Source organism: Opisthocomus hoazin, chromosome 1 (genome assembly GCF_030867145.1).
Source record: "Opisthocomus hoazin isolate bOpiHoa1 chromosome 1, bOpiHoa1.hap1, whole genome shotgun sequence".
NCBI classification, from domain to species: domain Eukaryota; kingdom Metazoa; phylum Chordata; class Aves; order Opisthocomiformes; family Opisthocomidae; genus Opisthocomus; species Opisthocomus hoazin.
Genome location: NC_134414.1, coordinates 72,971,936 through 72,985,113, shown reverse-complemented (window position 1 = coordinate 72,985,113; position 13,178 = coordinate 72,971,936). Strand labels below are relative to the sequence as shown.

The 13,178-nt window shown below is 40.6% G+C and overlaps 1 protein-coding gene across 3 annotated transcripts in view; it reads left to right on the top strand.

Annotated features, from left to right (window-relative positions):
- The window catches only part of CCDC138 (coiled-coil domain containing 138), a 35,723-nt gene extending 34,681 nt beyond the window's left edge, over nucleotides 1–1,042 (top strand). For all 3 annotated transcript variants that reach the window (XM_075425633.1, XM_075425623.1, XM_075425612.1), the window contains one exon: nucleotides 81–1,042. In XM_075425633.1, coding sequence (XP_075281748.1) covers nucleotides 81–252 — 172 coding nt within the window. In that variant the 3' untranslated portion in view covers nucleotides 253–1,042. The remainder of the gene's footprint in view (nucleotides 1–80) is intronic.
- Nucleotides 1,043–13,178: the final 12,136 nt, after the last annotated feature.

Here is a 13,178-nt window from a genome sequence, read left to right as displayed (position 1 = left end):
AAATAGTTTTCTGTAGACTCTTTAATGTTTAGATGAAACCTCTCAATTTTCAGTTGACAATTATATAAAATCTTTTGCAGAAGCAATAAGAAGATGTTTGAATTGTTTTCTCTTCACCAAATGATCCAAGAACTGCATAGGACTACAAATCCAGATCATGCTTTCCTCCGTATAAACCTCAACTCAATTCTGTTGAATTTGGGATTGTTGAGGAGTAATTCTCTTGCCTCCAGTCTAAGCACAAGTCACTAGCACTATCCTTCAGTCTAATTGTTGTTCTGTATCATTTGTACCAACTACCTGTGTTACTTGAAATTTGGATTTTTTTTTTTACTGTTTCATATAAATAAATTAAACAGAATCTCATACTATAGAAGTTACCCTGTATCATGTGGAATGTTGTTGATATTTCCCTCATTCATAGAAAGGAAAATGAAAACTTGCGTTATATGCTAAATGGCTTTCTTCAATACTTTTTAAAGAAGTGAAATAATGCTGCAGTGCTGCATGACTCATGCAGTCTAAGGAATTGGATCCCTGGAGTAAGCAGATCAGAAATACCAGCCTTACCTTACAGATATGAATCTTGGTTACCTTTGACTCTTCAGAGAGTTCTATAGATTCATTTATTTGTTTTATGGTTGATAAGTGACAGGGAGGTCTCTTATCAAATTATCTTTTGAAATAATTACAGTTTTAATGATTAAAATCAGATTTTGGTTTAACATAACTAGGTGGGTTGAATGAGAAATGTTGTTTTGATTTCAGAATATCTTAGTGCTTATTTGATCTTTTCCTGTATTTATGTAACATTCAGTATTTTATCCTGCATTGTATGAACATCTAGTGTAACTTGGTTGTAATGTCTCTGAAAATGTAAATAAAAACATTTCTTAAAATGCCTGGCAACCCTAATGTAAAATTATTATATTTTATTGTTTCTGTTATATTTTGTATTAATTGGCAATACAGTCCTCATTTGGTCTCTTAGTAGCCACGTTTCTGAGTGTGATGAATATATTTTTTGTCTGCCACAGTTCAGTGTTCAGAGTTCTTACATGTAAGAAATAGGATACTTTTTAAAAATTCAACTTAATCTTCAATTTATGATTAGTACTGTAACTAAAACGTTAAAATGAAAAAAAACAATTTTAACCTGTTAAACATTAATGTAATTAAATTGATTGACGTACGAAGGATAAGACTAATGGTTTTGATCTTAAGTAAATTTTAACTGAGCTGTGAGGAAGAATCGCAGAATCACAGAATAGTAGGGGTTGGAAGGGACCTCTGTGGGTCATCTAGTCCAACCCTCCTGCCGAAGCAGGGTCACCTACAGCAGGCTGCACAGGACCCTGTCCAGGGGGGTCTTGAATATCTCCAGAGAAGGAGACTCCACAACCTCCCTGGGCAGCCTGTTCCAGGGCTCCGTCACCCTCAGAGGGAAGAAGTTCTTCCTCATGTTCAGACGGAACTTCCTGTGCCTCAGTTTGTGCCCATTGCCCCTTGTCCTGTCACTGGACACCACTGAAAAGAGCTTGGCCCCATCCTCCTGACACCCACCCTTCAGATATTTGTAAGCATTTATAAGGTCCCCTCTCAGCCTTCTCTTCTTCAGGCTGAACAAGCCCAGCTCCCTCAGCCTCTCCTCATAGGAGAGATGTTCCAGTCCCCTCATCATCCTCATAGCCCTCCACTGGACTCTCTCCAGTAGCTCCTCATCTTTCTTGAAGTGGGGAGCCCAGAAATGGACAGAGTACTCCAGATGGGGCCTCACTAGCACAGAGTAGAGGGGAAGGAGAACCTCCCTCGACCTGCTGGCCACACTCTTCTTAATGCACCCCAGGATCCCATTGGCCTTCTTGGCAGCCAGGGCACACTGCTGGCTCATGGTTAACCTGTCGTCCACCAGGACACCCAGGTCCCTCTCCGCAGAGCTGCTCTCCAGCAGGTCCGCCCCAAGCCTGTACTGATGCATGGGGTTGTTCCTCCCCAGGTGCAGGACCCTGCATTTGCCTTTGTTGAACCTCATCAGGTTCCTCTCTGCCCAACTTTCCAGCCTGTCCAGGTCACGCTGAATGGCAGCACAACCTGCTGGTGTATCCACCACACCTCCCGGTTTGGTGTCATCAGCAAACTTGCTGAGGGTACATTCTAACTCTTCATCCAGGTCGTTGATGAAGAAGTTGAACAAGGCTGAGCCCAGTACTGACCCCTGGGGGACACCACTAGTTACCAGCCTCCAACTAGACTCAGCGCCGCTGATGACAACCCTCTGAGTTCTGCCATTCAGCCAGTTCTCTATCCACCTCACCGACCACTCATCCAGCCCACACTTCCTGAGCTTCCCTAGGAGGATGTTATGGGAGACTGTGTCGAAAGCCTTGCTGAAGTCGAGGTAGACAACATCTACGGTTCTCCCTTCATGTACCCAGCCAGTCATGTCATCGTAGAAAGCTATCAGATTGGTCAGGCATGATTTCCCCTTGGTGAATCCATGCTGACTACTCCTGATAACCTTCTTTTCTTCCACTTGTTTGATGATGGCCTCCAGGATAAGCTGCTCCATCACCTTTCCCGGGATGGAGGTGAGGCTGACAGGCCTGTAGTTCCCTGGGTCCTCCTTCTTGCCCTTTTTGAAGATTGGCATGGCATTGGCCTTTCTCCAGTCCTCAGGCACCTCTCCTGTCCTCCAGGACCTCTCAAAGATTATGGAGAGTGGCTCAGCAATGACATCCGCGAGCTCTCTCAGCACTCGTGGGTGCATTCCATCGGGGCCCATGGATTTGTGGACGTCAAGATCGCTTAAGCGATCCCTCACGTGGTCCTCCTTGACCAAGGGAAAGTCGTCCTCTCTGTAGGCTTCTTCTCTTACCTCCGGGGCCTGGGATTCCTGAGGGCCAGTCTTAGCACTGAAGACTAAAGCAAAGAAGGCATTCAGTAGCTCTGCCTTCTCCGCATCCTCCGTCACCAGGACACCCGCCTCATTCAGCAGCGGCCCCACATTGTCCCTAGTCTTCCTTTTGCGGCTGATGTAGTTGAAGACGCCCTTCTTGTTGTTTTTGACATCCCTTGCCAGCTTCAATTCCAGGTGAGCCTTGGCGTTCCTCGTCGCATCCCTGCATGCTCTGACCACATTCCTGTATTCTTCCCAAGCGGCCTGTCCCTCCTTCCACATTCCATGGACCTTTCTCTTCCACCTGATCTCCACTAGAAGCTCCTTGTTCAACCATGCAGGTCTCCTGCTTCCTTTGCTCGATTTCTTTCTCAGGGGGATGCACCGCTCCTGAGCATGGAGGAAGTGACATTTAAAAAGTGAAAATATGTGTTCTTGATTTCACATTCATATTACAGTAAGCATAAAAAGTACCAGAAATAAAGAAATAAATGAATTACACAAACAAATATAAAGTGTGTTGTGAAGAACAGATATTTCTATAAATAAAAAAGCTATAGTAAAGTTCCAAAATATGTATGTGATTTTTGACTTAGGGTAATAATTCTTGGGTAAAAAATGGAAGTCACAACTAGCTTCCAGTAGAGTCATATGGAGGCTAGACTGATGATGGTAGAAGTGATTTTTCTGAAGCCAGTTGTTGACAGACAGCTTACAGTAGTTCCTTCGTACATTGTCATATAACTTTTCAGCAAAGATCTTTAACGAATATAAACCATGCCGTGTGTTTCCCCAAAGTTATTACTAATCAATCTTGTCAATGCAGAAATATTTACAAAGCCTCCTTATATCTAGGAGGGTGAAACAATGATGAATTTGGAATTGGTTTTTTTTGCCATCAGATTTTCAGTTTGCATTGGATTACATCTTGAAACGTGCGTGGTTTTATGGGACATGCAGGCTATAACTACAGGTGAAGAGGTTGTCTTGCAACAATATAATTTCAGGATCAGAGATTTCAAGAGAAGTAAAATGTCAGTCCACCAAAAATGGAACTAAAATGATAGGTAATAATAAACTGAAATGGAGATCTTAGATATGTTCCAATTTGTAATGGATTATCTAGCGTAACTAAGCTAACTAATAATGGTGTCTATGTTAGAAGCACAGATAACCTGGCTTGTCTTTGTTATTAACAGGCAGAAGTAGGTACCAGGATAGATATTGTACCAAAATCGCAGTTATTTCTAAATGTTTGGTATATCAAATTTTGCCCGCACCTGCTTGTTGGACTGTCTTGCACATCAGTCTTACGGGCCAGCCCACCCCGGTTGTCCCCACCACTACAATTTATGGCCTTGCTCCAGCGTCCCCATCCTGTTACTGTTCCCCAGGGTGACCCTGGCAGCCTCTGTGTGGAAGGGGAACAGCGGGAGTCGGTTGCACACCCTGCTGTCTCTGGTGGGTTGGGTCTGGTTTCGGATTTGGTTTGCAAAGGATAGGTTTCTGTCAGGTTGGCCACACTTTGGGCATCTCTTTATATGGCCTTGCCTGCTCAGATGGAATCTAGAATTTCCTGGGGGTTTCTGCCTTTGCAGCATTTGGGTACTGTAACAGGAGTATGAATTTCTCCTCCTTTATCCTTCACTCGGAAGACCATCTACAACAAGAGAGATTTGAAAATGGGAACTCCAGCTATTTCCCGCAGTTCCAGATTCTCCAAGGAAGCATGGGTTATGTGATCACCGTCTGTCTGCATTCCTGAAAAGGGATACGCTGTTTGGAACATGCCAGCCGCCTCTGGCCAGATTTGGCCACAGGCAAGAGAATATTAATTTTCAACCATTTTTTTGAGAGAGAGAGACCTTAGGAATACTTGCACTTAAAGTCAGGGACTCTCACACTTTCTGGCAGCAACCAGCTCATCAGCCAGAACGTGTAGCAACAGACTAGCTACAATTTGCCACCTCTTGCTTGTGTGTTGGTCTCTAGAAGCGACCAGCTACCCTCCCTGGCATGGAACGAAGAGCATTGCTGGTAGCCACAACCTGTCACGTTAAAGGAAGATAAGGAATTGACTCACCATTTTATGTTGCTGGGTTTTTGAACAGCTGTGAGAGTCCTCGTTGGGAAAGTCAACAAGAATATTGCATCTGCTTGTGTTAGGATAGTTTTCATCCCAGAAAAGGCTACCAAACTTGAAGAGAAATCTTTTTTTTTTTTTTTACAAAATCCTCTATTGTAGACTTGTAATTACCCTTGCTATTTATCAAAGGCTTCCTACTGATAAATGGGCCAGGCAGCATTTCAGACCTGACTGGCAACGTCTATATTTGACAGCTCTCTAAGAAAGCTCATTCCCTGGACAGGGGACAGTTGGATTTGCAGAAGCGTGGCAGATCTAAATAAAGTAGGCTAACATTGCCCAGCCTGCGCAGTTGTGCTCTGTTTCTTCATATTTGTGACTTTCACCAGCTGATGAAAGGGCTGTCTCTTAAAGTGGGATTTCACAGTTATCTTCCAGTTCTCCTCAACATGGCTGGCGTGCATCTTTTTTTAATGTTATATAACAGAATTTAATATAATATGGGGAAAAAATTCTTGTAGCAGATAGATAAATTAGCCTGAAAGGTGAAAGTATGCTGAAGGCAACATATTTTTTAAGATCTTTTATTCACGATCAGCATCAATGTCTAAAATACATGATTTAACTTACCAGACCAGATTTAGAAGGCACTGTAAGTAGAGCTCATAATTCGGAGCTATGACACTGGATCCTTTAATTATACACTGAATTTTTCACCTAAAACTTGTGTAAGTTTCAGGGACTGATGGTCTGATAGAAAGCATTTGTCTTTGGAAAAATATTTAAATTTAATCCAGAAAGTCTGAAAATTTAAGCTATGAAATAATTGGTAATCTTCCACTTTCCAAATGGTTAGAGGAACTGCAGTGGCAAAGCAGTGACCCTTTGTGCTCCTTTTAATGGTATAATTCTCACACATTTTTAAAACTCACAAAAATTATTATGAAAATAATGGTGCTATGCAGTGGTGTGACACCCTACCTCTGACATCCCCCTGAGAAATGCTGTGATGGACAAAGGCATCTTTTAGGTGTTATGCTGATTCTTACAGTGTCCTGTGTCAATGTCACCACTACCCATTGTTAAAACCAGATGCGTTTTGGGCTGATGAAAGCCTTTAATGCCATCTCCCAACCGTGGTTAGGATCATTCCTATTTACTAGACTTTGGGTTTTCACATAGTTTTGAAATCAAGTGTCTTGTATATCGGTGACTACCTGATCACCACTAAAAGAGAGAACTTTGAACAAAACTACTTACTGTTACTTGCTTGTACATGTTTTTTTCTGAATGAATGGTCCCAAGTCAAAATTTGACAACAATGTGACAAGACCTAACTCACAAGACATTCTGATCTCGAAAGTCCCACTGAGACCATTTCCTGAGAAAAAGAGATCCAAGAAGCCACATGTAGGTTTTTTTTCAAAAACAATTCTCTCTGGGCCCATTACTATTAGTGAAATTTAGACTGATCCCAAGGAGTATTTCCCTGAATATACCACATCTCTCTGATCACTGCAACTTCATGGTAAATAGCTGCTCTGGCAGATGTATGCTGTAAACTCTGAGGCCAGAACACTGCTAACAGCAGTAGCTGTGAAAGCTCAGCATAGGATAACATTCCTGTAGACAAGTTTACTTTAAGGTGCTCTTCAGCTCCATAAAATGGCATCCACGGTGCAGTTAGTTGTGGAGAAAAGAAATAAAAAGAATCTATCCAATTTACAAGAAAAAAAGGTACTATGTGGCAGAGTTTCAAACAGGAGCATAATATTCCACCCAGACATCAGCCTTTTGGAAAAGCAGTATGCCTGTGAAGAAGGTCGGAGATAACCGGTGTTGCCGGACTGGTTTCTGTCCTTCAGAAGAAATGGAATTCTAGTATGTGGACTCAAGAGCTATTTATATTAGAAAAGCATATAAACAGAATTTCTCTTCCGTGGTCCTTCCCAAAATGTAGCAGTTTGATGACCTCCCGGTTTGTCCTCCTCCACACTGAAGTGTGACTGCGATGTTTTTTTTCCAGCAGCCTTGCACGCCAAGGCCAAATTCCAGAAACAGACGCCTAACTCTGCTTTCTTCCTATTTCACTTGTCTGTCTACTAATCAGTCTTCAGCGTTACCACCTCCTGATTCTTCATTTACTCCTATGTAGTAAAATAAATTGGAAATCGTTGTGTATTCCTGAACTGTCTTGCAATACTAACTTGAATTTTGTTACAGGCTTGTTTTTAAAGCAGCCCCAACTACAAAAAAAAAGGAATTTTTGTTATTTTTTTTTTAAAAAAAAAGGTAATGGACAAATGAGATGCCTGTGTGTGACCTGTATAACAGCTTAGCACTGACATCTTCTGCAGCAGAGCATGCAAAGGCTTCTTATCATTCTTCCATAATAGAAGTATTCAGACGGTCTAGTTTCACAGAACACTGGCAAAAAGGAACCAGCATTTTTCTATTCTTGAAGAGTGGTTGATAGTGATAAATTTATGCCTGAGGTAACAGGTGCAGTATAAATCATATCACAATAAATAATCAAAAGAGCTTGTTTGGATGTGGGGGAAATATAATATATATGCAATATTATGTGTCTAGAACTAGATGTAGACTGAGACAGTGCATTCTTACCCTGTTTACATGAATATATTTACTGGAATATGCACTAGGAAGCCTACCCAATACATAATAAGGGCATGAGCTCTCTTTGCTTTTTGTTATCACAGAGAAGTATAGAGGTTGCGTGCAGAAGAATGACTGCTGCGTACAGGAGTCATCATTTTACCTCTGGGTCATGATTTTCACCTGCCACAGTAAGGTTTTTTCCCTTAAATACACCCTCCTTATAACAAAGCAGGACTTCTAACCTGTATGAGGCTTGGAGTTCGATGAGGAGAAATTAAACTAGTGTGCCTTTTCAGCTCATCCTCCTACCCATGCTGCTGGGCATTTACACACGTTATCTTTTTGTTCATGGATAATGTATTAATGATCCCAAATTACAGAATATGGAGGCCGTCAGCTCTTGTTGCTTCATGCTGCAGAGACCCATCCTTTTCGGCCCACCTTACCTCTGTTGTTTCTTTTTATAAATGCCATCAGAGCAGGACCATCAGATCCCAAATACTATGCAGAGGGCAGTCCCTGGCTGCAGCCTAAGACTACAGAGATTCTTCAAAGTCTGGCAAGCTTCTCTAAGGAAAAACTGGGACGATACTGGTCAGGCTAGGAAGCTGGGATTAGGTGGGAAAGGTTAAGGTGGGGTGAATCTTTCCTGGGCGGAACTTTCCAGAGTCATCCAAAAGGCCAGAGACGGACTTGGGAATAGGTTTGTCTGTAGACGCACAGCTGAGTGCTCTCTCTAGTAGGGCCTGCTGATATAAAACAAAAGAAAAAAGCCTTAATACTATTTTTACAGTGTCCATGACATGGGCTGTAGAAGTCCTTGCGGCAAAACCTTGAGCTGACCAGACCTTTGTATGAAGCTCTCAAGTCTTTTATTTTCAGCAAGTATTTCCAAGGGCTTAAAGTGTCTTTTCAGCTTGAAAGCTGGGTTTTATAAGACTATAAAGAAGAACAATTAGCTTTTAAGGAAGAAAAAAATGCACATCAAAAAGGAAATAAAAGATTTTGTCAATAATTTTCTCCTTGACCTGTTCATTTCCTTAGGGGGTGGGTCTTAATTTTTATTCCAACTCTAAGAACTTTCTGCTTGCAGTGAATTCTGTGCATCTCCTCTAACTCCCAGAAACACTCATCTTTACATCACATCTTTTGAAGCCTTGTCCTGTACCTGCCCCTGCCCCTAGCAGTGGTCTCCCATTCCCTGCTGGGCTGCAAGTCTCTGCTTTCTCACTTTCCCTCCCAGCTTTTCCCACCTTGCCTTCTTGAAGCCCCTCTTGCTGCTGGCATGCTCCTTTGCTCTGAAGGAAGGCACGATTCTTCCTCTGTCCAGAGGAAAATCTTGAGACTGTTTGTGGCAATCAGGACAAGATAGAACAGTAGCCTTTCCAGTCTCCTGTGAAAAGGCAACCTTTGAAAAGAATATAATATTCTACTGTAACTGTGATTTTTTTTTTTTTTATCACTAGGACACACCTAGATTGTGTGGCATTTGTTGTGATGAGTAAGACAACAAACTTCCAGGGATGATCAAAGTAGATCTGTAGCTGTGGAAAGACATTTTATGGGTTAGTCAAGCTAAAAAAAAATCACTGTACCTGAGCACATACGCTAATGTAAACAACTATTATTTTTTCCCCTGTTCAATCTGGTCTTCCAGCATTAGGTTAAAAAGCTCAGACCAAGACAATGAGTATTTTCTAAAGAAGTTCTGTCAGGAGTTGAAAAAAAAAATCTTTTCTAAAAGCAAAAGTATAAATTGACTTCTCCACACCATAAGCAGGACTGATATTTTGCTCGGAAGTAGGCAGTCTGTAGCTGACGAACTGCTTGCCACAGAGGTAAAGAGCCGCTTCTAGGCGAGGGTGGTCATGTTTTCTTCAGGGTCTGGGTCTTTCAAGTGAGTTTGGTTGAAGACTGTGTGGTAAGAAATGTGCTTACATTTGAGGTAAAGTCACTGCAACAGGTTAAAGTCTTAAATGTTCTTAGATGAAAATTTGGAAACTTCTGTTTAACTTACTGCAAATTCCTTATCAGAGTCAATCATAACTTGGACCTTCTATGAGCCAAATTTGCTATAAATACTAAGAACATTATTACACAATGCCAGAGAAATTAACCTTAAGTACACCTTGAGCATTCATCTGATCCAGTAACTCCCCAAAACAAAGCACAATTAACATAACGTGTAATAATTTCACATTCATCTTCATTCTACACTTGCTGCCTGCAGCTATTTCAGGGATGTTACTGAGCTGAAATACAGTCACACATCTGAAATTCATGGGTTACTTGGTAAGATTCAACTCATCTAAACTTTGACAACTGTAGAATAAATGTTTACATCAAAGCTTGTCTCTTCAGGTTCTCTTTATTCTAGAGACAACATAGCCTGTGTAACCCATCTTGATTATTTTAGATGTCTGCTTTAGCGCAAGATGAATCTCACTGCAGACACCTGTATTTGCACGGGTGCTGGAAGCACTGCACATGAACGAAATTTGAAAAAAAAAAAGAAGGAAAAGTTGAAAAAGAAAAGAAGGAAAAACTGAAACAAAGATGACATCCCATGGAAGCTCTCGGGTGGTTTGTTTTTAATGTTTCTGTGTTTTGCTTCATTATTGTGCACAATGGAAGGACATGGGTATTTTATTCTGGTCTGAGTTTGTGCTTTGTCACATTAAACCCAGGAGGCCGAAGGTCCTCCTTTGGGTGGCTGTCCCATAAGCACGTTCAAGCAGAGAACGCTCAAGCCTTTCAGACAGCGACGTGTTTAGATGCAGCAACGACTGCTGGAGTGTGCTTCATGCTGTGTGAACTCCTGCACACCTAGTGCAGGGAGTAAAAAGACAGTAAAGTCAAACTCAGAACATCAGTTCATCCCAGCCATCTGGGAAACTCAAAGCTTTTATTGCAGTTTCTGGAGCCTTTCTCTGCTTTAATTGTTGATGGAACCAGAACGTATTCATCGTGCTGAAACCAAGAAATGAATCTGAATAAACAAAATCCTAAACTGTTCTGGAAGCAGGGAAGTGTTTCTTCCATTTAGAAAATGTTTGATCTGTATGAAGCACTCTGAAAGTCTTAGCTTAGTCACCCAGGTCCCGGTGAAATGCGATGTGGTGCTCTGTTTTGTGTAGAAGCTGGCGGTTCTGATGGTGGTCTCTGTCTCACCAGTGGAGTCTAAGACTGAATGAACATAATTACCCTGTCACGCAGCAAAAGCTTCCAGTTAAGATCTCCAGTAACGTGGTGTAGTACTGCTAATTTAGGAACAAAAAATGCAAACGTGTTAATGAAAGAGTATTGCTACTGTGAGATTCCTCACCAGTCTCCCAGTCTGTACCAGCTCTCAGTACATATATGATAACTTATAAACAGTTTCTCCAAGGATTTGCTAGGAGTTTGGCATTTTCATTGTACCTGCAAGGTGAAATGCTGAACCAAAACTATATTGACAAAGGAAGAATGGTTTCTGCTTCGAAAGTTTCCAAAGTGTGATGCAGAGAAGCAGTATCCTAGGGGAATGCGAAGACTCCTTCATTTACGTTACCTAGACACTCCCATGCCACAGGAATGCTAGCCCTTGGCTAACTCATTTAATTACAGATTTATAAGGCAATATATGATTGAATCAAAGAAATGGCTAATACAACTGTGTTCGACCTCTTTCTTTTATTAGCATATTTTATGTTCATACTTTACAATATAATAAGTTATATATACAGCATTAAACAAAATTATTAGAAAGTAAGCTTTGGCAAGATCTACAGGAAATTTTTTCATTCCTGTACATCTTTTGTGTAACAATAAAAATACTGTATACTAAATAAAATAATGTTAAATAGTCTGTGTTCACATTGGCACCATCGATTTCAAGACCCTAACTTTTCATGGCCCTATAAAATAAAAAAGAGGATTCCTGTATCTTCTTTTAAACAAATAAATGGTGTGTACTATTAAATGACACATGAAATATAGGAGGCAGTCCACTGAATAACACTGTATTTACACACTGGCACAAGAAATGTAGAATTTCCCTGTTTTCTTTTTTCTTTTCCTTTCCCTTTTTTATTATAGTAAACTGCAAATTGAGGGTCTTGAAAAACTTGCTGAAGATTGTTGAGTTGCCAGCAGATCTAAAAATCTTACTGAAGCCTGCTGAGATCTGTATGAATTTGTCATTGATTTCAAGACAGCAAGAATTTCACCCCTAAATTAAACATGAATTAAATAAATAGTTAAATGTTCAAATAAATGCAGCTTCCTGCTTCGTTAAAAGTCAAAATTCTCATCAAATTTGCATATGCAAATCAATGAAGAGTGTGTTGTGATACAAAAGAAATGGTGGAAGAAGAATAACAAGAGGGACAGGTCTTATGCTGCAGTATGTACTTCCTCTGCTATACAAAGCAAGTGCTGAAAAGATGCTAAATATAGATATTAAAGGGTGATACTAAATGTTCCGCACAATTATGATACTATCATAGATAAGATCTGGTTACTAAGTGATGGAACACTGGTTGTTAACTTCAGGGTAATAGTTAATATTTTTATAGCATTTTGTTCAGTCATGCATTTTGGAATTTAAAAAGTATTGCTTTGTAACTGACATGTCTCTTAATTTAGTGGTTGCACTTGTTGAAATCTGCCATCACTCATTTCAGCTATAAATTAAGCAAATAGGTTTGGTAACAGCTACTGATTTGTGGTCTGAACAAGTTTTAGAGAACTTTTAACTGTGAAAACCAGAGATTAGTTAAAAGGAAGAAAATAAGGTCAATTTCTGTTGTACCCAAACTCGCAATAATGCTTTACCTTCCAGAGGAGCTGGCTTTCACCTGTGGATTCTGTACTCATGGTCTACTTTTACAAGAGTATAGCATTTAAAAACCACTTTTTCCTCTGCATTTCATGAGTCTCTAAAAAAAAATCTACTCTTTTTGCTTTTAGTGTCAAATGTGTACCACTGTTGTCTGGAATTCCTCTGCTTGGAATATAATTTGGTATATAGATGTCACTACTGGAAAAATACATTTGTCATGGTAGTGGACAAGCTGTTCTCATTGCTTCTTATTTTGTAATGGCAAAGAAGGGAAGAACTTATTGTTCTCCACTTACAAGGAGCGACTGCCAACTTTTAGTGCCCGCTTGCGAACCAGCTTGTCCTCAGCCAGCCAGCAGTTTGAATTTACAGTTTCTGAAATGTCAGTTTGGAGCAAGAGTGCATTTACCTGCATTATGTACAGCGTTTTGAAGCACTTCAATCTGTAAATTACGATGACTCTCTTTTCACATAGTACAGTTAGTTAATCTGAGGGCTGTGTATATACACTTATGCACATACCTCTAGAATCAACAAACCCATAGCAAGTACAGAAAATGAAACTGGTTATATATTAAATGTATTAGAGCCGACAGAAGCGTACGTGCCTCATATATTAACTGATACTGTAGCTGTGCTACTGCTTTTGACTGTGACTATTACACCATTGAACAAAGCCCTGAGAGGCAGGAATATTTTCAGAGGGCAATGCAATGGCTTTCTTGATGGCCAGGCAGGAAGGGTACCAGCAGGGT